This window comes from Podarcis cretensis (genome assembly GCF_951804945.1).
Source record: "Podarcis cretensis genome assembly, chromosome: 1".
Taxonomy (NCBI): Eukaryota; Metazoa; Chordata; class Lepidosauria; order Squamata; family Lacertidae; genus Podarcis; species Podarcis cretensis.
Window position 1 is genome coordinate 87,423,153 of NC_137170.1, and position 24,953 is coordinate 87,448,105.

General features: G+C 47.7%; 1 protein-coding gene across 1 annotated transcript; it reads right to left on the reverse strand.

Annotated features, from left to right (window-relative positions):
• Nucleotides 1-56: 56 nt before the first annotated feature.
• On the reverse strand, nucleotides 57-13,742 carry DES (desmin). Its single transcript, XM_079947212.1, has 9 exons — nucleotides 13,078-13,742; nucleotides 8,810-8,870; nucleotides 7,440-7,535; nucleotides 7,024-7,185; nucleotides 6,747-6,872; nucleotides 5,735-5,955; nucleotides 5,025-5,068; nucleotides 2,849-2,931; nucleotides 57-1,404 (listed from the first exon to the last, which is right to left on the reverse strand). Exons 1-9 carry the CDS (start codon nucleotides 13,626-13,628, stop codon nucleotides 1,363-1,365), a joined length of 1,386 nt encoding a protein of 461 aa, XP_079803338.1. The 5' UTR covers nucleotides 13,629-13,742; the 3' UTR covers nucleotides 57-1,362.
• Between the last annotated feature and the right edge of the window lie 11,211 nt (nucleotides 13,743-24,953).

Sequence of the window (24,953 nt, forward strand, 5' to 3'; positions counted from 1 at the left end):
TAAGATTCGCCCAGCCAAAGGCATGCAACGGGACAGGAAAAGACACAGACCACCAATTTTGTGCTCCATAGTTTATTAATCACTTGGCAGAGCCAGGGGCGTGCTGGGGTGGGAGGGTCAGGGGCACACAGCATCTCTCCATCTCCTCCCTCCTCTTTCACTCACACACCCACCATTTTTTTTCACACTCTTGCTCTCTCTCTCCCCAAATCCATCACCTGCCAGTTCCTTCTCTTATCTTCTCCAGCTCCTGTAAATGGCCCCTTGTATGCAGCAGCCCCTACAAGAGAGATTGGGATCTAGGATGGGGATAACACTCAAGACAGGGATGCCTCTAGCTGGCACCCATCGGTGCTATTCTTCCCTCCTTGGTGTTTCCCATAGCTCACACCCCAAGTTTAGGAGCTTTGCTTTGCAGCAGGTGTGGGTTCATTTACCCTAAGCAGTCCCACTCACTTCCTGCTTTAAGGGGGCCCAACCCTCCCAACCTTCTGCCCGCTGCCCTGGCAGGAAATCCCAGCATGGGTGGGAGGGTAAGCGCTTGTCTGAAGCCAAAACTGCAAGCTAAGAAGATCAGGAGAGCTGCTTCCTTGGAGGGACTGACATTCACTGAAGCTAGAGATAACAAGCCCCTCCCCACAACCCTCCAGGCAAGGAGTCCTGCTCCACTGCAGGAGGTGGGGTGAGGAGAGGCGCACTGTGGCTTTGGTCTCGGAGGCAAGGCTGGGCAATTGGCTCATCTCCGTCCTCTGGGCTGTGCCAGCTTCCCCTGCCTCCTTCCCCTGTCCCCTCATAGCCTGCAGACCAGGCACATTTCTGCTGCAGCAGACGGGCCTTGAGGGGACAGGGGGCCTGTGGCGGCACTCAGGCTGGGGGTGAAGCTTCACACATGGCTGTCGTCAGGGCATGTTGGTGGAGAGTCAGTGCCTGCATGGTGCATGGGTGAGAGATCGACACTGCAGTCGGCGGCCAGAGCTTCAGACCCTATTGCAGCAGGAAACCTCCCCACCCCCAACACAGAAAGGGCACAGGAACATATGCATTGATGCACACACACATACACAGCTGCCCCTCTCTTTCAGTGTTCCTAGCCACATCCACCTGCAGCTTCTGGGACAGGAAAAACAGAAGGGGAGCAGAAAGAGAAAGGCGTTGGGAAATGGGGTGCAGGGAGAGCCATGCGCACGCACGCGCACACACACACGTGTATGTATGCGGCTGGGTGTGTGAGGTTTTCCAAGTGGTGCCGTCACAGAATGGGTGAATGGGAGACTGCGTGGGAGCTAGCAACCCCGGGCCTTTGCACGCGGTAGGGGAGAGGGTTTTGAGATGGGCCAGTTGCCTCTCTGGGGACGAAAAGATCTACAGCATTTCGTGCTGCTGCTGGAGGGCTTCGCTCACCACCTAGACAAAGGAAGAGAAAGAAAGAGAGGGATTCAGTCCTAATGCACACCATATCTTTAAAGCACATTCAACACGACTTTCCCCAAGGAATCCTGAGAACTGATCATCGGTTTGCATGTCTCCCCCATTCTACCTCCCTGGCTTCCCTGGCTGTTTCCTAGTTCTGCTGGATCTCTCAGCGGCGTTTGATACCATCGACCATAACATCCTTCTGGACCGTCTTGAGGGGCTGGGAGCTGGGGGCACTGTCATACAGTGGTTCCGCTCCTTCCTCCTGAGCCGTGTTCAGAAAGTGGTGGTGGGGGATGAGTGTTCAGACCCCTGGGCTCTCACTTGTGGGGTGCCTCAGGGTTCTGTCCTCTCCCCCATGCTTTTCAACATTTACATGCAGCCACTGGGAGAGATCATCAGGAGGTTTGGGCTGGGTGTTCATCAGTATGCAGATGATACCCAGCTCTACCTCTCTTTTAAATCAGAACCAGTGAAGGCGGTGAAGGTCCTGTGTGAGTGTCTGGAAGCGGTTGGAGGATGGATGGCGGCTAACAGATTGAGGTTGAATCCTGACAAGACAGAAGTACTGTTTTTGGGGGACAGGAGGCGGGCAGGTGTGGAGGATTCCCTGGTCCTGAATGGGGTAACTGTGCCCCTGAAGGACCAGGTGCGCAGCCTGGGAGTCATTTTGGACTCACAGCTGTCCATGGAGGCACAGGTCAAATCTGTATCCAGGGCAGCTGTTTACCAGCTCCATCTGGTACGTAGGCTGAGACCCTATCTGCCTGCAGACTGTCTCGCCAGAGTGGTACATGCTCTGGTTATCTCCCGCTTGGACTACTGCAATGCGCTCTATGTGGGGCTACCTTTGAAGGTGACCCGGAAACTACAACTAATCCAGAATGCGGCAGCTAGACTGGTGACTGGGAGCGGCCGCCGAGACCATATAACACCGGTCTTGAAAGACCTACATTGGCTCCCAGTACGTTTCCGAGCACAATTCAAAGTGTTGGTGCTGACCTTTAAAGCCCTAAATGGCCTCGGTCCAGTATACCTGAAGGAGCGTCTCCTCCCCCATCGTTCTGCCCGGACACTGAGGTCCAGCTCCGAGGACCTTCTGGCGGTTCCCTCACTGCGAGAGGTCAAGTTACAGGGAACCAGGCAGAGGGCCTTCTCAGTAGTGGCGCCCACCCTGTGGAATGCCCTCCCATCAGATGTCAAAGCAATAAACAACTACCTGACATTCAGAAGACATCTGAAGGCAGCCCTGTTCAGGGAAGTTTTTAATATGTGACATTTTAGTGTATTTTTCATCCTTGTTGGAAGCCGCCCAGAGTGGCTGGGGAAACCCAGCCAGATGGGCGGGGTACAAATAATAAATTATTATTATTATTATTATTATTATTATTATTATTATTATTATTATTATTATTCTCCAGGTCTGCCCACTCACCTCCCCATCGCGTGTCTCAATGGTTTTGATGGTCACTGTTTTTTTGGTGTGGACCTCAGAGCCTCGCTGCTCTGGGCTGGTTTCTGTACATAGGAGAGAAAAGAGACATCAGTAATTGCTGGTGGTTGTGCTCAGGTTGCTGTATGAAGATGGAGCAAGGTCAATAAAAAGCGTCAGGCTGTGGCTGAGAGCCTCTTCCTCCTAGAACACCTTTCCCTCTTTCATAACATGCCAGTCCTTGCACAAGCCTCCTCTTCCTGGCGGTAGTATCAGCTTCCATCCCTAGACCAGCTCAACTTTCTACAATTTCCATCTCCCACTGTGGTTTCGAAAGTCACTAAGAGAGGCACACCTTCCTCCGGTCCACATGGGTGCATGCCTCTGTAGTCATAGGCACATTCAGCTGTGAGCACCCCACAACCACTGTACATAAGTGCATGTTCCCCCATTTAACCCTGCCTTCGTTTTCACTCATCCCGTACAGTCAGACCTTGGTTCCCGAATGGCTTGGTTGCTGAACAAATTGACTCCCGAATGCTGCAAACCCGGAAGTAAGGGTTCTGGTTTGCGAACGTTTGTGGAAGCTGAATGTCCGACACGGCTTCCGCTTGAGTGCAGGAAGCTCTTGCATCCAATTGGAAGTTGCACCATCGGGTTTTGAACGGTTTCAGGAGTCAAACAGACTCCCGGAACGGATTAAGTTCAAGAACAAAGGTACCACTGTATATTAACTTAGAAGATGGTCACATTATGGAAATTGCAGAACAAAAAGGAGTCCCTTTCCTTCCCTGTTCTCTCCCAGCTTCATCTTATGGATGCACACGCACTGATGCAAACACTCTTTTGCCACCTTGGCACACAGTGCAGTTATTCATTTAACCACAGACCACCTTTGGCATTGCTCTAGCACAGTCTTCCCTAAGGATGTCCTCTCCAGAAGTCTGGGACTGCAGCTCCCATAAACTCCAGCTAGCATGGTGTACGATCAGAGGTATGGGAGTTGTAGTCCAGCCCACAAGTTGAGGAAGGTGGCTCTGGCATCATCCAATCAAGGGGTCCAAAAATCTGGCATGAACGTAAGTCACCCCCCACATCGTGCACCTCCTCTTTCCCTTCCCAACCAAATATAGCACTACCCACTTGTGGCAAAGCAAGCCATCTCCAAACCCAGCTGCTGGCTCAGCTTCAGCAGCAGCTCCAAGCCAAGGTCGGAGTCAGAATTGGAAACAACAACAATGATACTGATTTGGCTTTGAACTTTTGCCAAATGAAATGTTTGAATAACCTATTATTGATTGAATAATCTTCTAAGGGAACATGCATTTGGGTGAAGAGCAGAAGTCTCAGAACACAGAACTGGATGCTGATATGTGATGGACTTGCAACGGTTTGTTACATAGCTAAAATAACATGTCATGGTATTGAGTAAATATTGTATTGCATTGAATTTCAGCCTTTATAATTTAGTTTTATACATGGGGAGTTGTTGTTGCTTTGATATATTATTTGAAAAGCAGTGGTCATATCTGCTGGCATCAGCTCATGATGTCAGTGCAGAACAAATGCGTCAGAAGGACACTGGGGGCGCTCAGAGGGAGAGATGGGGTCTGTTCAGCTCAGGAGGCAGTCAGAACATCTCCAGGTAGAACTACTTGTTGTGTACAAATGCATGTAACAGAACACCAAGTGTTAGTTGTAGGATTTTCAGCTGTAGGGCAAATCCGTTTTGGAGGTGGATTTGAAATCCAGAAGTGGAGGGTGGAAGGAAATGCTTCATCCTTCCTCCACCTCCTTCTCTTCCGCTGAAACTTAACCCCTAGCCTTAACCAAGGTACTACTTTCAGTCCATCTACTGGGTACTTTCAGCCACATTTACCCTTGCAAATGCATGTCTGGAACTTGGGGGGGGGGGCATGTTGGGAGAGGCACACTTTTTAACAGAAAAACACCCCTCCCTCCCCACTTTGCCCTCCAAATGGCTCCATTCCCTTGCATATGCTGGTGCTAGCAGGGATATTTAGCATGTAACTCACCACCATTTGATGCTCCCTAAATTGGGCCTGACTCTTCAACTGCTGCTCTTCTCTTTTTTCTTTTTAAGTGAACACATTAACATTCCCCGTCCCCCTCTTTCTTTTACCAAATGCATAATGCACACAGGCATTATGTAACTTACCTCGGAAGTTGATTGCAGAAAAAGTCTGAATGGGCAGTGAAATTCTACACAGAAAAGGAGAGGAAGAGAGTCAGTTCAGCCACGGACTTCTTCCTACTCAGACTCCCTTTGGTCTAACAGCCCTGAACCAACAATCACTATGCTCCACCTTCTGCCGTCAGTACACCAACATATTTAGCAAAAGGGGGGGGGGAAACAAGGTGCAATTTGACCTTTGAGATATTAGCTAGCCTCTTTCTTTCACAGCTGAAGGTTAACTTATGGCTTGTCCACACGTCCACTTGCCCCATGCCTAGAAAACACAGGTCCGAATGGTTTTCTGTTTGCCCCACAGCTTTCTCCAGGAATACCTGCTCTTTGGCATTGAATCAGAGGAAAACCCAACTGACGTTTGCTTTGATTCAACAGTAAAGATCAAGTTTTCCCAGGGGACGTGGTGGGACAAGTAGAAGTCTGGATGAGCATTAAATCATATGTCACCATAGAAGAGCAAATTTTCTTCCCAACTACAGTCCATCTTTGCTGTTAGGAAACACAAGGAATATAATGGGCCTTTGTGCCTCACCACCACACTAGGACCGCAGGGTCAGCTGCTCAAAATCTGCTGCTTGCAGTTCCTCAGAGCAAATATATCTGGGATTAAACTGTCAGACAGTGCCCAAATGCATGTCCCAGGCCTGAAAAATTGCAGGTGGGGGGGCAGCACTCACCTGCTTTCTTCACCCTCCAGCAGCTTGCGGTAAGTGGCAATCTCAACATCAAGGGCCATCTTGACATTGAGCAGGTCCTGGTACTCGCGCAGGTGCCTTGCCATCTCATCCTTCAAGTGTCGGATCTCCTCTTCAAGCCTCTGGATGGTGTCCTGATAAGTGCCGGCCTCGCCAGCAAAACGTTCCTCCATCTCCCTCATCTGTCTCATCAAGGAGTCGTTCTGGAAGCAAAAAATGGGGAAATAAGCACTTCAGAACCCCTGTATGTGTCTGCGTAGGAGAACAATAGTCACCTCTCAGATTCTTTGTTCTCTAGCTGCAGTTATCTGATGAAAATCATAGCAGCAGGATGAGGATGGGTTACAGCATTTTAGAGGAGTAAGAACTAAACTTGATGAATGAGGGGAAATTGCAGAGTGGGAGAACAGGACTGGCAATCAAGAAAGGAGGCAAGACTCAAGAAGCCAGAGCTTCCACAAAAGCCCAGAAAAGAACAACTCTGTTCCACCTCCAGTATGCTGAATTTCAAGGAAGTGCAAAACAGACCCTCCAGATTTTGTGGGATGACATATCCCATTGGACATGGGAGGTAGATTCCAACATCTGGAGGGCACCATATTGGCTACCCCGATCTCTATTTTGACTGGCAGGGACTTTAGTATCTCATCCAGAGGTGTTTACTAGTCCTTCCACATGAGATCCTTTAGCTGTAGATGCCCGAGATTGAAGCTGGGACCTCAGTTGTGCATAATATGTGTTTGATCATTGAGCTACAGGCCCTCTCAAAAGGGCTGCGAATGGCAATCACATCAGCCATCAACACAGAAATGCAGCCTGGTAAAATCAAGAGTCCTTTTTGTGTCTTGCACAGGTCTCTTACGCCTCACTATCACTAATTCGTGACATTAGTAAAAAGTGATTAACATCAATTGACGTGGGGGCAAATGTTGCTCAATGGGAAATACTTGAATACGTGATCTGACTCTGCCATCAACTTGGCATGGCACCTCACCGTGCCCTTGAGCGCGTCAATCTCACAGGTGTATGACTGTATCTGGTGCCGATATTCCATCATCTCCTGCTTGGCTTGGCGCAGGGCATCATTGTTCTTATTTGCTGCCTGGGTCAGGTCAGACACCTATATGCAGAGAGAAGGGATAAGATAAGGTGTGTGTGCAGATTAATATAAGAAACAAACCTTTACCATACCATAAGCAACAGCCCGCACAAAGCTCCCCTGACCCCACTGCCAATGCAACTTGTTTCCTAGGAGAGTGGGTGTCCCATACCTTGGACTTGTACCATTCCTCAGCTTCAGAGATATTCTTTGCAGCAATGGTCTCATACTGGGCACGGATATCACGCAGTGCTGCTGTCAGGTCTGGCTTGGACACATCCATCTCCACCTGGACTTGCTGCTCTTGTAGCTGTGATTGCAGCTCTCTGATTTCCTGGAGGAACCAATGGCAGCAGAAGATCAGGACCAGTGCAAGTAGGGCTAGACTGATAAGTCTTATAGCATAGTAACATGTTCCCATACAACCCCATGTTCCACCCACATCCCTATAGCTAAACCTGCATCTCCACTCCTACTTAGTCACCATCCCCTTCAATGACTCCCCCTCTTTCCATCTGCCACTCCCCTTATGGCAGCCGTCATTTTAAGGAAGGAGCTGCAAGGGCACTTACAAAGATACACACTTACCTCTTCGTGCACCTTTTTGAGGAATGCAATTTCTTCCTGCAGTGACTCAATACGTCTCTCCAAGTCAATGCGGGCCAGAGTGGCTGCATCAACATCCTGTGATGGCAGAAAAAAGGAGACTTGGTTTCAAGGGTAATAAATGCAGTAGAGGCTGGCCACTATTTTAGGGGGTGAGGTGGAGAGGAAGGAACTCCAGGTCCTTGAAGAAACATTTATTTCAGGCCTGACATGTTTTGGAATAATGCTTATTTGGAGGCACATTCTGAATAGCAAACCCGATGAAGTGCATCAAACCACCATAGTAACTCTTCCAAAAAGCATCTTTTTATAAACTAGAACCAGTTGCCTGTGCAGTCAGGTGCCTGCATAGAAGCAACACCCAACTGCAAAGGCTACTGGTTCTAGTAGTTTGTGTAGATGTCATTTTGGATGCTTTTTTCCAATACAAGTTATTAAAGTGGTTTATGTACTTGATCAGGAGTGCAAATCTCCAAAAGGATTATTCCAAAATGTGTTGAGCTTGAAATAAATCTTTATTCAAGCACTTGGAGTTCCTTCCTCTCAGTGATACTTTCCCAGTTTCATGGTCATTTTTCACTGTTACTGTGGCACAAATATGTTAAGGAGAAAAGATGCTTATGTTTAACTATTTGCTTGTGAAAAGACCATGAAGCTGCCCCTCCGATCGCTAACTAACAACATCTGGGAATTTAGCCAGTCGTAAGTTTAGGAAATGCGTGGGACGAGCTGTCCCTCAGGGCCAGTCCACAATTCCTGAACTAGGAGCAGGACACTCATTTTCTGGCACTCATGCCTGACCCTGCTGAACACCACTTAAAGGGAGCTGATACATGTATTATTATTATTATTATTATTAGTAGTAGTAGTAGTAGTAGTATACCTCCCTTAATCTGAAGATCTGTACCCATGAGGGAGCCCCTCAACACCCATTTTGCTATAGGTACCCCAGAATGACTGAAAACTTCAGTCCAGAACAAAACTTCACACCCAAAGGTTATACATGTTGGATTGTTAACTGATGTTGCACTATACAGTGAGTGAGAGAGAGAATGTAAAACAGTAGAGGGTGCTGCATTAATTTAACGGTGGCACTAAACTTTAGGAAGAAGCTGAGCAGAAGGGGTGAGAGAAACAATACATTCTTCCCAGACCTTGTGAATGCTCCTACAAGGAAAACTTTGCTGTTTGGAATATGGTGCTCAAACAGCCTCTGTCAGACAGTGGGACCATTGACTTTCGATGGAGCAAGACTCGCCCTGTTATTTCATGAGCATTTTTCTCCTTCACACCCACTTACCCACCCCCCAACTGACCACAGCAGAGGCAACCCAGGTAAGGTCTGGACTTACAGCTCGGAAAGCAGCCAAGTTGTTCTCCGCTTCTTCCTTGAGATGAATCTCCTCCTGCAGCCTGGGAGAGTGAGGCAGAACGGAGGGGTGTCAGACTGACAGATGAACCAGGCCCTCCAAGGCCTGGATATATAACACTGCATTGCACACACACATCCCAGGGGGCTAAAGCCTGTGTGTGGCTCCCCCAGAGCCCGTGACCTGTGACTCCATCCAAGCAGCAGGAGTGATGTGTGCGTCTGGAATGAGCGATTCTCTTGCATTCCAGGGGGTGGAGTGGGATCTGGCTGGGAGCCAGGCAGGGATGGGAGCTGGAACATGTCCTCTCATTGCCTGTTATAGTCAAAGGCCCAGGCACAAAAGGCATGAGCTCACTTGTGGATAATGCTCACTCCCCCTTCCCTTTTAGGGTAGCAGTGCTTGGCTGCACAGAGGCGGGCCTGGAGCATGGGACAGGGCAGAGACTACAAAGAAGAATCATGGAACAAGTGCTGAGAGGGGAGGGGTCTCCAGACTGGAATTCCAGGGAATAATGTGGACCCCCAGCCTGGGGTACTGGGAAATGGCAAAGGCATGGCACAAGCTATAAAGATATGGGGACAGGTGGAATGCCATTGAGGAGCCAGAATGCTAGGGATGGTCTTCCAGGCATTTTGACATGGAAGATGCGTGACATCACCTAGGGGGAGATTTGGACACTAAGGGCAGGCTGTGGGCATCTGAAACTCTGATCACAGACAGCACTGGGATCCAGTTTCTGGCAAATACTGACCCCTTTACTATTGAACTCCACACATCAAGCCCCCACATACTCTACAGTGGCGGCTGCAAGGCCCTGGCCCCAGACTGTTCTAAGCTTCTGACATCCAGGACCAGACTTGAAAAAGCTACCTACGACTACTACAGCATCAGTGTTTGTGTAGTACTCTTGGTAGACTATCCTAATGTGGCTGATTTACTATACTTCCAACGAGAGTGGGTGCTCTGTTAGTGCATTTAACCCTCAAGCAGAGGGACCAGCTTCTTCCCTGTGGTTACAAAGGGCCATGGAGTTCACAGTTCACTGCAAAAGTGTTCAATCACAGGCCACGCCTGCAACATACATTTAAAGCACTCTCATACTACTTTAGCAGGTCTGACTTCCCCCAACTGTAGTTTGTTAAGGGTGCTGAGAGTTGTTAAGAGACCTCCTCACAGAGATGCAGTTCCCAGCACCCTTCACAGACTACAGTTCCCAGGATTCCTTGGGGGAAGCCATGACTGTTAAAAGTGGTATAAGTGTGCTCTAAATATGTGTGGATGTGACCACAACTGGGGCACCAAAAGGATCAGGGCTCTTGCAACTTTCAAAGTTGCGCAGAAGAGGGCAGTTCAGCGGGCGTAGCTTTGTCATGCAGACTTCCCCCAGTGTGGCCTGGGAGAGGTCTTTGCTTCCCGGGACCCTCCATCATGATTTCTCCTTTCTTTATCCTTCTGAAATGCCAGGATTTCCTGTCAACGTGCCCAGTCTTGATGGCTCAGCATTCCCTGTTTCCGGCTGTGCCCAGTTGTGCCCTGTCTGTCATAAGGGAGCTAAATCAGGAGGAGAAAATCTAGAGTGTCCGATTCCCTCAAGCTGGCCATGGTTTTGGGGGACTAGGCTTCATCCTTCATGAAAGGAAGATACTAAGATGCTTCCCCCTCAAGGGCTTACATTTCTAAGAGGCTGTTTAAACTTTCTCACCCCAGGCCCTGAATTATTACCCAGTATTACCCAGAATCCATTGCTACATAGAAGGCTGGTTTAATGGAGGGGGGGAAGTGTTGAAGTAGTCCTTGTTTCACTGTTTGGTGCTGCTTGTGACTCACTTGCAGGCCTGAAGTTGACTTTATTCTTCTTCATTTTGACTCAAGCTCAGAAGTCCTGTACCTAGTGATCTACATGGTTCTTCTTGCCCTGACCTGGAATTTATGGTTTGTGGTTGCAACAGTGGCAGGCAGAAACTCAGCAAGTCTGGCTTTCTCAGTGATTGCATCTCTGCACGGAAACAGCTGCATTTCTTGTGTCCTATGTAGCTGCTAAAGATATAGTGCAACCTTCACCGGAGTTTTTGAATTAAACCTTGCAACCTTCACTAGAATTTTTGAACTACAACTCCTATCAGGCACAGCCAGCATGACTGCCCTCCCTGGGGCAGATGGGAATTGTAGTCCAAACATCTGAAAGGTGTTGGTGAATGCTGGCATGGAGCTTCCCACAGGAGAAAAAGGTGGAAGTCCCACCAGGGGCAGCTGCTCCTGTACTTGCATAGCCAACCCTTGGTATTGGGGGCTGGTACAGATGGGAACTAGGCCGAATAAATAGGATGAGCTGCAGGGAATGGTGCCCTTCCCAATAACAAGTAATGCTTTGCCGCTGAAGAGCTAGGAGAGAGATTGCTGAGACGGAAATAAATCAGGATTGGCACCGGATGAAGACCTGTGGTCCTCTGGATGTTGTTGAAATTCTCCCATCACTCCTTATCATGGGCCATACTGACTGAGAAACTGGAGTCCAACAGCCCATATAGCTCAGGGTGTACAACATGAGACTCTTAACCTCAGGGTTGTGGGTTCAACCCCCATGTGGGGCAAAAGATCCCTGTCTTGCAGGGGGTTGGACTAGATGACCCTTGTGGTACCTCCCAACTCTACAATTCTATGAAAGAAAAAACTCATCTGGGGGGCTACAGGTTTTCCATCCCTGGCTTAGACAATTAATGATGTAAGTTAGCTGAGTAAGTTAGCATCCTCACCACTGTACCTGCTGCAGCTCTTCAGCATAATAATTGAAGGACGAGAGCAAAATCTGGAAACAAGATCTTATAGCCATCCCACAAATATCTGTGCACATGTTTGGAGCTTGGAGTTGGTTATTTTTAAAGCCTACCCTATTCCTAGGGATCAGGGTAAAGCTTGCAAAGTTTTCTTATCTCAATTAGACCTTACACCAATTGTTTGAGGTAGGCTACTATTATGGCCATTTTATAGGCCTGTGATTGGTAGATCCTGTCTGGAGCTGGGATGTAAATGAACAGTTTGTAACAGACAGAGAAAAGGCTTAAGAGTGACCTTAGGAATGAGAGATAAGCTTAGGAGTAAGGTGCTCAGTCTCTTCAGCTTATCAAAAGAGAGGACAAGAGGTGATCTGATAAGAAGTGTAAGCAGCTATTTGCAGGCCAAGTGTCAAATAGTTTTCGTCTCAAATAGTGAGGGCATAACAGTCACTTTTGGTTGGAAATTCAGACAAGATTTATTCTCATGAGAGAACAAACCTCAGTATCTAATACTGAAGCATTAAACACAACCTGCATGTGTGTGCATCTGGTACAGGCATACATGTGTTCAGTTATCCACATCTTCCAAATCAAAACAAGTGTTTAACGAACACAATTTGGTCCCCTTAGCTCAATAAAAGCAGTGGTGGGGTTTCTTGGCTTGGGAACAGATAGTCTCATCAGCACACTGTGTCTTTAAAATATATAACTCTCTAAACGAGTGTAAAAATTTCTAAAGACCCTTTCATCTTAGACAGAAATAGTTGCACTTAAACCTGATTGTGCCTCTTTACAACAAATGTCTACGTTTTACCAAACCATCTGGGCTTCTTGTGTTTATAAAGATTTAAAAGAAGCTTAAAAGTGAGAGGCAGGGCTGGTGCGGCAGAGAAGTCTGGACCATCACTGGACACACCCTAAACCCTGTTCTAAGAATAAGCAACTTGGCATGGGGTCTTGGAGCCTATATGGGGAAGAGATGCTTGTTTTTGCTGTGCCTTAGGAAAATGACCCACTTGTCTGACATAGAGCACAGTTCTAGGGCATCAGTTATCTAGAAGCCCTTGGGTGTCAAGGCCTTTAAGATCAACTTTCTACAAAGAAGGAGAACACCTTCCATGAAAGGGATTGGAGTCTTGGCCAAGGACTGGAGTGAGTGCTGATGGCAGTTTGGGCCAGAGTAGGGTAGTTTGGAGAAAAGGACAGCATCAGGGTGAAGGATGCCCAGTGCATAGGCAAGACACTCACTAGCCAAGGCCCTGGTCAAGGGTGGCAAAAGGTAGCCGAGCCTCTGTATTTCTTTTTGAAAGGCCAGGGATGGGAGATGATGACAGCCGCAAAGTGAATATGCCCTGCCTTGCCCTGTTCACTCTGCTTCTGGTCAAGGAAGGCCTCTTGCTCAGGACAAGGAAAGAGCCCCAGCTACTCAAGCAAGCATGGGGAGGGGAGGGGATGCTGGCACCTTAATCTCACCTCTGCTTCAGCTTCTGGAGGTCATCCAGCAGATTGTCCCTCTCCACATCAACACGTGCTCTCTGGTTGGTCAGCATCTCCACCTGGCGCCGCAGCTCCCGCAGCTCCTCTTCGTAGATCTCGGCCACCCTCGTGGGTTCCTTTCCCTTGAGCCGGTTGACTTCGGCCACCATGAGTGCATTCTGCTGCTCCAGGTAACGCACCTTCTCAATGTAGTTGGCGAAGCGGTCGTTGAGCTCCTGCAGCTCCACCTTCTCGTTGGTGCGCGTCTGCAGGAACTCCTGGTTCATGGCATCGGCCAGGGAGAAGTCAAGGAGCTCGCCGGCACCCTGGTAGGCTGAGCGTAGTGGGGCCGAATAGCTGGCTCGGAAGCTGGACAGGCTGGGTGGCGCGGCGCTGCGGGACACTTGGTAGACCCGAGAGGAGACGGAGCTGGAAGAAGAGCCCTTGCTACCGAAGGAGGCGCGCGGGAAGGAAGGTGAGGCTGAGCCAGCACCAAAGGTGCGGCGGTATGAGGAGAGTCTCTGGCTGGAGGAGTAGGATTGGCTCATGGTGGCGGCTGGACAGGACGGAGGCAGAGAGAGAACAGCTGCTCTGGGTGAGCAAGTCAGAGTCGGGACGGGGATCTGAGCTCTGGCTATTTGTATCCCTGAGTGTTGACATCATCCCACTGTTCCCTCCCCGTTTCCCCCTTGCCCTCCTCCAGCTCCCATTTTGGAACAGCTGTGGATTCCTCTTGTCAGTGAGAAATCTCTTGTGGGGCGGGAACAAGCCAGTCATGGGATGCAACAGTTCCGTTCTGCTAGGCAACGGCTAGGCCTCATCTGGGAGTGGGCCCAGATCATGCCCGTGGGCCCTGAGGATGGTCAAGGGATACTGTGAAGGAGGGGGTGAAGTGGAAAGTACCAGCTTTGGAAAGTGAAAGGGGATGTGAGATCACTGAAAGAATAGGTCAGGCTTGATGACGGGGGAAAAACTTTCGGATATGTAAACAGCTATGCCAGGAGCATGGTTTGGGAATGGGGGAAAGAAGCAAACGCTATATTAGGACATTGAAATCCCACCACAATGAGAAACATAGCAAAACAAACATTCAGTACAAAACCACACACAGACACACACAACCCTAAAGGTTTTGGCAGAGAAGCAAGTTCTTGGAATGAAGCCAAATAACTTGCAAAAAGAGGCAAAAAGGAATCTTTCCCAGAGTAGTTGAAGCATATTTAACCTGATATTTATTCCTAGCTAATGGACTAGATGGGTTCTGGATACTATTTCCTACTTATGGGTTTTAGTGCAGCCAGTTATCATGCCAGGGATTAGTCTTTATATATTTCCTCAGGGAGAGTGAGGGGAGTCAATAAGCCTGTTTGCTTTTTTCCCTAAAAATGCTTACCGATACTCTCATTTTGACTCAAGAAAATCACCATTTTATAGTTCAAATCAGGAAAAATAAATAGTAAATGGACAAAAGTACAAAGATTCACAGAATTTTGGGGGGTATGCATACGCCCAGAAAAAAAAGCACTGGCTGTAATGTCCACAGGCTTCTAGTGCCCTTCATCTCACCTCATACAAAACCCAAAGGGAATTACACTCTCCTAGGCTTAGATTTTGAAACCAAAACTAAAAACCCAAAGAACATTGCAATCTCCTGGGCTTAGATTATGAAACCAAAAACAAGCTATATGCCCAACAAGACTGGGGTATCCTGGCCTGTACTCCTTTGCCTCCCACTTTGGGGGCTGAGTCACTGGCAACCTCCTTGCAAGATAATACCAGCCTGCAGTGAATCACCCTGTTTGTCCATGTGCCCAGAATGGAGCCAGCCAGTGATGTCAGAGCCTATGCTCCCTGAATCTCCTCCCCCTTTGCATTCCCCAGGTGGCAGCCACTAAACCTAAATAGCCCTGCTGCTATGCTGCCAGCGTGCTATTCAGAGCCAGGGGGGAAGAGGGGGGGCTGGTGAAAGTGAAATTAACCCTTTCTGCCCTTGCGGACATAAGAGTATTAGAAGAGTCCTGCTGGGCCAGGCCAAAGCCCTAATCTAGTCCAGCATTCTGTTTCCTACAATGGCTAACCAGATGCTTATGGGAAATCCACAAACAGGACATAAGCCCAATAGCCTTCTCCCATGTGACTCATATCTAGAGGCACAATGCCTCTGATCTTGGTGGTAGAATATTGCCAGAATGGCGAAACAGTGATTGATAGCCTTATCCTCCATGAATTTGGCCAATCCCCTTTTAAAGTGACCTGAGGAATAGGGAAACTTCTCCCTATTCACACTATGCATAATTTAATGTACCTCTATCATGGTCCCCCCCCCCCCGCCTTGCTAACAAGGCCCTGACCTATAGGCCTTGTTAGCAAGGTTGGTGCTTCAGGAAGCTCTCTGCAAGCCTTGGGAGCTCCGCGGGAGTTCCCGTCGGGCTCCCAAGGCTTGCGCATAGCAGCCTGCATCTCGAAGCCTGGGGCGCGCTGCACAGCACGCCCCGGGCTTCAGTTCCCCGCCGCCAGCCCCACTAGCTTTCGGGTTGCGCTCCGCAGCGACCTAGAAGTAACGGCGCACGTGAGAAATATATAAAATGACATCACACGCATGTGCGGAAGCGGCGCTGTCGCGTCTTATGTTCTGTTTGGGATGCAAACGGGATTCATTCCGGAGCCCCGAGGTACCATTGTAACACTAAAATGTGTGTGCTTGAAAAGCAGTTCCTTACATACCCACAAGACCTACAATCATCTGACATCAATGGACAAGGATCCAACTGTGTGGTTCAGGTTTCCACACAGTGCAGTGCTACCCCTGCAGTATTCTGAACCACTGTAGGGGCCCTGATTTCCTTTCTGGGTGATCACCCTCCTTTACCCAAGTGACAGCATAATATTTCATTGTCTTTCCAAACTCAGTTCTACCTTTGTGTTACACTCCTCCTCCCCTCAATGACACCACAGTGCATTCCAGTACTTGGCACAGCAGGAAGCTCTTGAGAATCCAAATACTTGCAATTGGAGAGGGGATGCCTGGGATGGAGAAGCCCCTTGCATGTGTTTAGGGAGTGGATGGAAACAGATTAGGAAGGCCTGCCACAGTCCACATCCTATGTGCAAGAGGTATGGTGGACCAGGGTTAAGCAAAAGGTAGAGCTTGGTCCACTGCTCAATTTCTGGTTGTTGGGATTCTTGGAAAGAAAATTAGATGAGGTTCACTTTGGCTTGATCCATCAAGGCCCCCACGCTCTTAAGAAAGAGTACATACACCAGATTGCTCAACACAGCTTTCTTATGCCTCTAATGTTAAGAGATGCGGAGTATTCATTCTCGCTTTGTAAGCACAGAAGTGAATGCCCATGGTAAATAACAGAATGTGGAGTGGCACTAGGTTCTCCATGAATCATGAGGAAGCACCTCGATTATCTCTGTCACATTGACTATGGAATAATCACAATCTGATACAATTGCCATTTGCTCCAATTGAGCACCAAAGAACTGATTTCCCTAGGGGAAAGCAGCGGGACCAGAGGAAGTGGATAAGCATGCTGCCCTGCCCAATAAAACCAACAATCAAGTGAGAGGGAAAGAGATCGGACTGCAATAGTGGAACAGTCAATGGTGGAGCAGCCATCATTTCTGTCTTGCAAGTTGCCGTTTTCACAAGGAGGAGAGCTGTCTAGAGTGAAGCTGCTGTGCATCAGCCTGACCTTGGTAGCATGGTTCACATTCTTCCCCCATCCCTGGAGCTGTGGCCCTGGAGGCAATGACCCTCTCTGCGACTGCCAGTGCCTCCTCACATCCTGGATCTCCCTTCCTCCACTCCCTCACAAATGGAGCACCTCCAAGGAGAGGGTAAGTCTGGGGCTCATCCCACTGCTGCAGCCTGCGCCTTCTTGCCTGACTGTAAAAGGGAAGGTATTTCCAGATGGGGATTGTCTCATCCCAATGCTGTGCGGGAGGTGGAAATAATGGGGATGGAGAAGAAAACAAAGCACAGGCTCCAAAGCAACCACCCTTTCCCCCCTCCCTCTCCCCTCCTCCATCCCATTCATCCATGATGCCTGCCTCCTCCTCCACAGCCTTCTTCCAGCCTTGACCTCTTCTTACTCCCTTCCTAACCCTTCCTCTCCTTTCCTTCCCACTTCTAGCCTCCAAAACACAAGGCCCCCTAATAAGGAATTATAGGGCTGAGTGACCAGATAGTGTACTGACACTGTTTTTAATACGGCTTTTGACAACAAAATGGATCCTTCAGAAGACCTGCCAGCTCGGGTTCTAGCTAAAGACGTGGAAGAAAGGATGGGGTTTTTTATTGCTTGCTTTAGAATAAAATGCATCCTTATATAGTTACAAGCAATCTTGTTCCCTTGTGTTTTTCATAAATGGAGCCCGTAGACGCAAAAGAGATGTAACTAAAGCAAGGGAGATACTGTTGATGGGTGGTAATTTGCGTCTGCTGCAGCTCTCACTATGATTTATCCATGACAGTGTTGGCTGGTGATTGAGTGGCAGAATAAGAACTGTCTGTGATGTTACTGAGCGCCGTTGCTCTGCATACATAAGCTTCTGGATGATGGCACACTCTTGTATTTGTTTAATTATATGAGAACCTTTGCAAATGTTCAGGCCATGGAGGCCAATCTGACCTACGGACTAAAGAAAAAATAGTTTAATTGCAAGTACAGAATTAACATACAGTGGTACCTCGGGTTAAGTACTTAATTCGTTCCGGAGGTCCATTCTTAACCTGAAATTGTTCTGAACCTTAATGGGGCCTCCCACTGCTGCCGTGCTGCTGGAGCACGATTTCTGTTCTCATCCTGAAGCAAAGTTCTTAACTCGAGGTACTATTTCTGGGTTAGTGGAGTCTGTAACCTGAAGTGTATGTAAACTGAAGCGTATGTAACTCGAGATACCACTGTACTAAGAACATGAAGGGAGACTTTGACTTGGTTTCTTGGAATTAATTTCATTGTCCGGTATGGACTTCAGCAGACTTGCAAGCTGCTACTTTACCATCTGAAAGTGTCTGATCATCTATACTGGGCTAGATGATAGTTCAGTATCATCTAGCCCAATGGTCTAATTCAGTATAAAGGCAGCTTCTAAGTTCCAAAAAGGTCTGGGGCTTGGGAGCCATGGGCCACCCTCTTGTCTGCTGGGTTGTGGAAAGCTGAGACCTCAATATGTGGCAAAGGGCAAGTTATGAGCAGGGGGAAGGGAAGGGGGAATTGAAATTAGAGCTGGCGTCAGCCACACCCCATCCAAGCAGTACATCCCAGTGCCAAGGAGACATGGGGCAGACAAGCTGGTTTCTGCCAGGAGTTTGGGTGGGGGGTGATTTATGGAGAAGGATTAAACCACATATGTTCATCTTGGGGGTGGCCAGGTGGGGGGAAGGGAATGAAATGAGAGGTGGCCAATACTGCCTGGGTGTGGAGCACTAGCATCTCCTAAGAGCCTACATGGCTTTCATTTCAGCCTTCTTGTAAGGAATAGGTCTTGCCAGCTGGGTAGGCCAGTCACACCAGGGGCTCTCAAATAGGCTGCCTCCACACTCACCTCAGGAGTGCTTTCTGTGGCAAATCCTTAGGATGGGAAGGAGAGAGAGCATCCTGCTTACCTGTCCCTCCCCAGAGACCAAGGTAGCTTTCTTTTCTCTGTCAAACCTATTTTACACACACACACACACACACACACACACACACACCATGGACCAAATTGATATAGGGGGAAATTGCCTATCAGTCTGGCAGAAATGCACCCAAGACCCCCAAACACCATAGTTATGAAGTTTATTTAGAATAAAAAGACAAAGGTAAAACCAGAATGGTACTTTAAAAAGAAAGAAATTGTTTCGTTTCAAGTCTAATGCAGCTACTTACAAATAGGCTTCCGGTCGCCTCATGTGCAGCAGTGTAGATGTTCAATTGGAGTGGGGGGAATTTGAGGGACATAGAACTGTTGGGCAATAGCCGTCTTTTAGAGTATCTGACCCAGCTGTGCCTTGATTGACAGGTGACTGTGGCCAGCCAGTCACAAGTCAGTCACCTCCATCAGGAAGATGGTTTGGTGTCTTTTGGAAGTTGGGAGGCGGGCTATTGTGGTGTTAACTGCTGCAAGATTTCTCTATCTTCCTGCCAGACAGAAACCTATTCTATGTACTCGAGAGAACTGACTTCTCCCCTAAGACAGACCCAAATTGGGCCCTAATTACACTCATGTCACTTCTCCTGACTCCCATCATTCCATGCACCAGAAAGGGAGCCATCTGGAGGGAGTCATAGCCAGCATATGAATGTAAGAGAAAGTATGCTTAAAAAATCTGAACCCCTGTGTGTGTGTGTGTGTGTGTGTGTGTGTGTGTGTGTGTACATGGGCAAAATAAATACTTCTCCATATTTATTTGAGCTAATTTTATGGTAAATCACCAAAAACTACACTGCCGACATGGGTTGCTATACACCCGGATTTTCCCTGACACTGCTTCTGACTGCGGTGTTCCGGATATGTCTGGGAAAGTCCGGGCATATGGCAATCCTAAATATTCCCCCTGTGGATAAAATAGGACAACCCATCCTGCCAGGAGCTCATTGGAGGATACAAATGTGATGTGAGAAATATATAAAAGGACTTCCTAGACAACCAAGTTGCCCCTTGGCAAGTTCCTGATAATACTCACATACAAGCAAGAAGAAGAGGGAGTCCCTGGCAGCAGCCATCTAAAGTCCCGTTTCATCTGTGCAGGGCAGAGAATAAGAATGAGTCTCTTATGAAACATTTCTCTGATTTTGTGTGTGCATCTAGCTGTTCACTCTAGTGGTTACTCAAGCTCTCACTCTCATAAGCAGTGGAACTTGGGGGTCCCGCTGCAGTCTCTGGCAGCAGCTGCTACACCCTTCTACAGACCCTGCTGCTGTAGTATTTCACACTGCAACATCTTCTGTGGTTTAAGCCACTTGTATGAACTGTTTAATGTGCAAAGAATATAGAAGTGGCAATGGGCTCCCCCAGATAACCTGTTTATTGAGCATTCATCCTGATTTGCTTATACAAAGAAGTCTGATCTTCATTGTGAATTCATTCTGATTCGTTTGCAGGGAGGTTATATGAAAATGAGCATTTGTCCTGATTTGCTTGTGCCGTGGTGGTTATATGTCTTCCTGGTTCGCATCTGTTCACCCCATACTTTTCAGTGCATTACCTTATCACTTTCCTAAGTGTATTTGATGTGCTTTAATTCACTTCAGTTGTGAAAAGCTAAATCTCCAATATGCATTAGATCCCCTCCAACAAAATACTGACAGTCTGGCATCAAACCAAGTACAGTAATATAAATCTGATTTGTATAAAATGCACTCATTTCCCAAATAGTTCAAAGCAATGCACAACATAAAAGGTTACAATCGCAGAAACTATTGGGTAGGGAGGAACACAACTGCCTTTAGAATCTGTACAATATTTGATGCTGCCATCCTTTTCTAAACCAGGACTATAGCATGCCTTTCCCACGTCACTCCTCAGCGGCTGTGTTTACTGGCTCATCCAAGGTGGTTACTGCTTTCATTCACTTAGCTCTATGTGGGGTTGGTATCCTTTATGACTATCCCAGCAGGGAAGAATGGCCAGGCCATGTTCTACGTTGCCTGCTTGGCCTAGCCTAGCCCCAAACAATCTCATATTTAGACAATGAGTGCAAGGGAGCAAGGTAGCAGAGACACTTCCAACTTAGGGAAATTTTATTTGGAGTTTCATGTCTGTAAAAGGAGCGGGAGTCAGAAGCTGAAAAGGAGGCAAGTAATGTCCCATGTTTCTCTCTGACCTCATGCATACAGCTTGAATGAGGAAGAGGAAGCCCCATCAGGGAATATGGCCAGGGATGGGACATTGAAACTTTCTGGCTCTTCAGGCTAATGCCTAGGCCCTTGGGTAACACCAGCAGCCTCTTTTTGAGTAACAAAGCATATAACTTTAATACATGTATATAATTCTATCCATGTTTAATTGTTTTAAAATAATTGTTTTTATATTATGTTTTTACCAGTTCTTGTTCTTATCTGTAAGCTGCCTTGAGTCCCATCAGGGGAAAAAGCAGGGTATAAATAAATATATCATAATATCAATAATATTAACCAAGTGGTCAGAAGCCAAGAAGGAACAGGATTCTCACTTTATTATTGACTCTCATGGGATGTTTAGCTGCCTTATCACACTGCTTGGAGGGGTACATTTAAATCTCTTTGAATTCTGCTTAGGATTTCAGCACCCTGGAGAATTGGATGTCATCCACAAAGTGGGTCACCCAGTGGCGTAGCGTGGGGGGTGCAGGGGGGGCCGGCCGCACCGGGCGCAACACCTGGAGGTTAGGGTTAGGGGGCGCAAATCCACGGGTTAGGGGGCGCAAATCCATGGGTTAGGGGGCGCAAATTACTTGCCTTGCCCCAGGTGCTGACAACCCACGCTACGCCACTGGGGTCACCTCACCAATAGCACCTCTTGACTCCAGATCTTTTATGAACAAACTAAACAGCGCCAATCCCAGTGAAGATCCTTGGGAGAATCCACACAGAAATTCCACTGCAGAAACAGATCTTTAATTCTGTCTTCCACCTGACATACAGGTTCATTTTCTACATGCAAGCAGCCATAGGAACAGGGGCCTTCAGTGCAAGTAGGCAACATGGAACTCCACACAGTGAGGGACTTGTGCGAGTGACGTCCCCATGGTTTGACACAGCCTTCCCCCAAACTGATGCCCACCAGAAGTTTTGGACTACAACTCCCATCAGCCACAGCCACCTCCCATGATGAGGAAGGGTTGGGTTTCGTTTTTGGTCCCAGATGGACGCTGTTTAAAAATATAATTCCATAATAGTTGTTGCCTGGGTGTGTGAGAGAATGAATGGTGAGTGGGTGCTTGCACATGGATGAGAGGACTATGGTGTGGTTCTGGCCCTGCTCCTTGCTGGTGTGGCCTTCAAAAGATTACCCCTAAGGGAATGTGGCCCTTTACGGGAGAAATGCTCTCAACACTGTCTTTTCTACCTGCTGCCTTATGCTGTCACAGCCAGGCTTGATCGAAGTAGCAGAAATTACTCCATTTGGACCAGATTCTCTGATCAGTGGTGATCTACAGCTTGTATTTCCTCAGTGCAACTATTTGCTTTTACTTTATATATTAAACTCCACTTCCTCTGTGCTTTAAGCTCTAATCTGCTTTCTCCAAGACCTGCAAGATATCAATAAATCCTAAATATTTCTGACAGGTCTTAGGAATGTTGCTTCCAGGGAAACCTGGATGGGTCTGGTCTGAGAGAAAAACCATTCATTCCTTTGAAGATTTGCAAGGTGTGGTGGGAGTCAAGGTTTCGGCAGGCAGAGAAGCATCTGCAGGGCTCAGCAATGCTATTTGAGATGAGAAGGGAAGGATGTGTGCCCCTCAGATATGTAGAAGCTGCAAGAACAGATGGAGGCTTTTAGTGCCAGTAGTGGGGCAGTTAGAGCTGGACCTTGAGGCCAAAGTCCAGGCAGAGAGTGGCAAAGGATGGGCACAGTGGCAAGCAGGCTTCCTATCAGCATCTACACCAGCACAGGCATGATGGGACCTGCCAGGAATGATGCTCTGCAGAATCATTTTTTTTTTTCTTAATAACATTTTATAAACTGGACTGGCTGCCCATGCATCTACATAACTATAGGCGTTAATTTCATTATTTTTACTTTAAAAAATGTTGTTCATTCAGAAAGGACAGGAGGGAATATCCTTTTCTACAAAAAAATGGGGCTTATTCCCAAGTAAATGTGTTTACCACCAAGACAACAGAAGCAATTCCCCTTTTGCTCCTGTTTATGGTGCTATGAACTGATAGATAGATAGAAGAGGGTTGGGAAAACATTATTGTGCCAGCGCACTGGGAATGTGGAAGCATTAGTAATGCAGGGAGTGGGGGTGATGAGAGGGAAAATGTTAATTGTGTGCTTCATATTTGAAGTTACACACATGGCCCTCTAAAGGAGCCCCCCCCCTTCTGTAATTCCATTATGATACCGAAGGTCTAAAATGAACTAGCTGTACCATTAAGTACTAGGCAATCAATGGCAGGTGAGTTTAATGCTCCCCCACTGCCCCAGTTAGTACAAGAGACAGGCTATGGGCAGGGTGAGTAGTCGGCAAGAGGGGAGAAATTATACAGATTTCATATCTGTCATTCATTCCACATTATGTCTGGGAAGGCGGGGTGTCAACACATTTTCTCTCCTCATGTTGACAGACATCAGGCGGTAAAGCAGCCACAGCCAGCAGGCAGTGACGCATTAGCAAAACGAAACAATGATATATTTATTTTAGGGGAACGGTGTATAGAACTCCTGGAAGCATATTGCCTATGGAGGGTGGTGGGAGCAGGGGAAAGTTGTGAGTCAATGGCATGGGGAAGCGGGTTGCTTAATATATTATGTGGGATTGTCACATAAGCAGTTGGAGTTGCCACTTGATTTTTCAGGCTCATCCCCTATTTCAGGACATTGCCTTCCTATTGACCAAGTCCATAGATTAGAATGAAGGCTGCTTATTTTATTTCGGGCATGTTAAAGCTCTGAAGTGTCTCCCCCTGCACACACTCCCTTTTTTTGATAACTTAGTTTCTTCAGACAATTGCAACGTGGGGTGGTGATAGTGCCTGTAGCTGATTCTGGACCAGTGACAGATGGGAAACAGCCGTAGATAGTGAGGGTGGGATGATCTGTTTTTGGCAGCCCCTCTGTCGTTGCCTACGCTCAGAATAGCTGCTGCCGTGACCACCCTGGCCTTCTCGTGTGGGTGTCTAGGGAGGGGCTGCAGCAGCTGCTACCAATCACCCTACAATGATGGGAGACAGTCCCGGAAATAGAATTTCCCATCGGGATTGTTACACTTGGGGAATCAGTCCATCTTTTCACTGAATAGACCTTTAGAGAGATCTCGGTCCCCCTTTCTCTCTCGAAGGTCCACGGGAGGCCTCTCCCACCCTTCCAATCCCCTCCCGCACAGAGCGATCAGTTTCAAGGACATTTTAGATGACAACTGCTTCTAGTATGGGTGCTGCCACTGACACAGCCCAAATGGATTTAACCTCTCACTCAAAGGTTGGAACTGAAGCATGGGGAAAAGACAAACATTTTTTAAAGTTGCTTTTTTTTGTTGTTTAAATCTGCCATTCGACCCATTGGGGTTTCCAAAGCAGTTTAGGAAAAATGCATGCAAAATGGATTTTTAAAGATTAAAAAAATAATAATATTCCAGCTGCACAAGAAAACCATCTGATTATCATCTCCGCAGAGGAGGGGTAGTTAGCATGACAACCCAATTCTTGTCAGCAGAGGGAGAACCCAGGAGCCTGTTTCCCATTTTCCTCAACTGGCATGGTCATCCACCAGCTACCTCTCGCCTTTTTTAATAACTCAAAAGAGGCCATGCCGTCAAGGGTGCAAATCAATGGCTGGTAGTCATGATGGCTATACAGTGGTACCTCGGGTTACAGACGCTTCAGGTTACAGACTCTGCTAACCCAGAAATAGTACCTCGGGTTAAGAACTTTGCTTCAGGATGAGAACAGAAATCGCACAATGGTGGCGCGGCGGCAGTGGGAGGCCCCATTAGCTAAAGTGGTACCTCAGGTTAAGAACAGTTTCAGGTTAAGAACGGACGTCCAGAACTAATTAAGTTCTTAACCTGAGGTACCCCTGTATATTACATACAATATTGGAGTCACTATCCCTCTGAATACTAGTTGGTGGACTCCACATGTTCTGCTTGTGAGCTTCTTCTAGGCATCTGGTTGGCCACCATAGGAACAAAATTCTCAGTGAGGTAGGCCACTGGTCTGGCCAAGCAGGACTCT

What these genes read in the sequence shown, in the direction of transcription:
- DES (XM_079947212.1), bottom strand. Translation starts at nt 13,628, where the DNA reads ATGAGCCAATCCTACTCCTCCAGCCAGAGACTCTCCTCATACCGCCGC. An exon ending in TCAAAAAGGTGCACGAAGAG is followed by an intron (nt 7,186 to 7,439) that starts GTAAGTGTGTAT and finishes TGGTTCCTCCAG; the next exon opens with GAAATCAGAGAGCTGCAATC. An exon ending in TTCTGCAATCAACTTCCGAG is followed by an intron (nt 2,932 to 5,024) that starts GTAAGTTACATA and finishes TCCTATGTACAG; the next exon opens with AAACCAGCCCAGAGCAGCGA.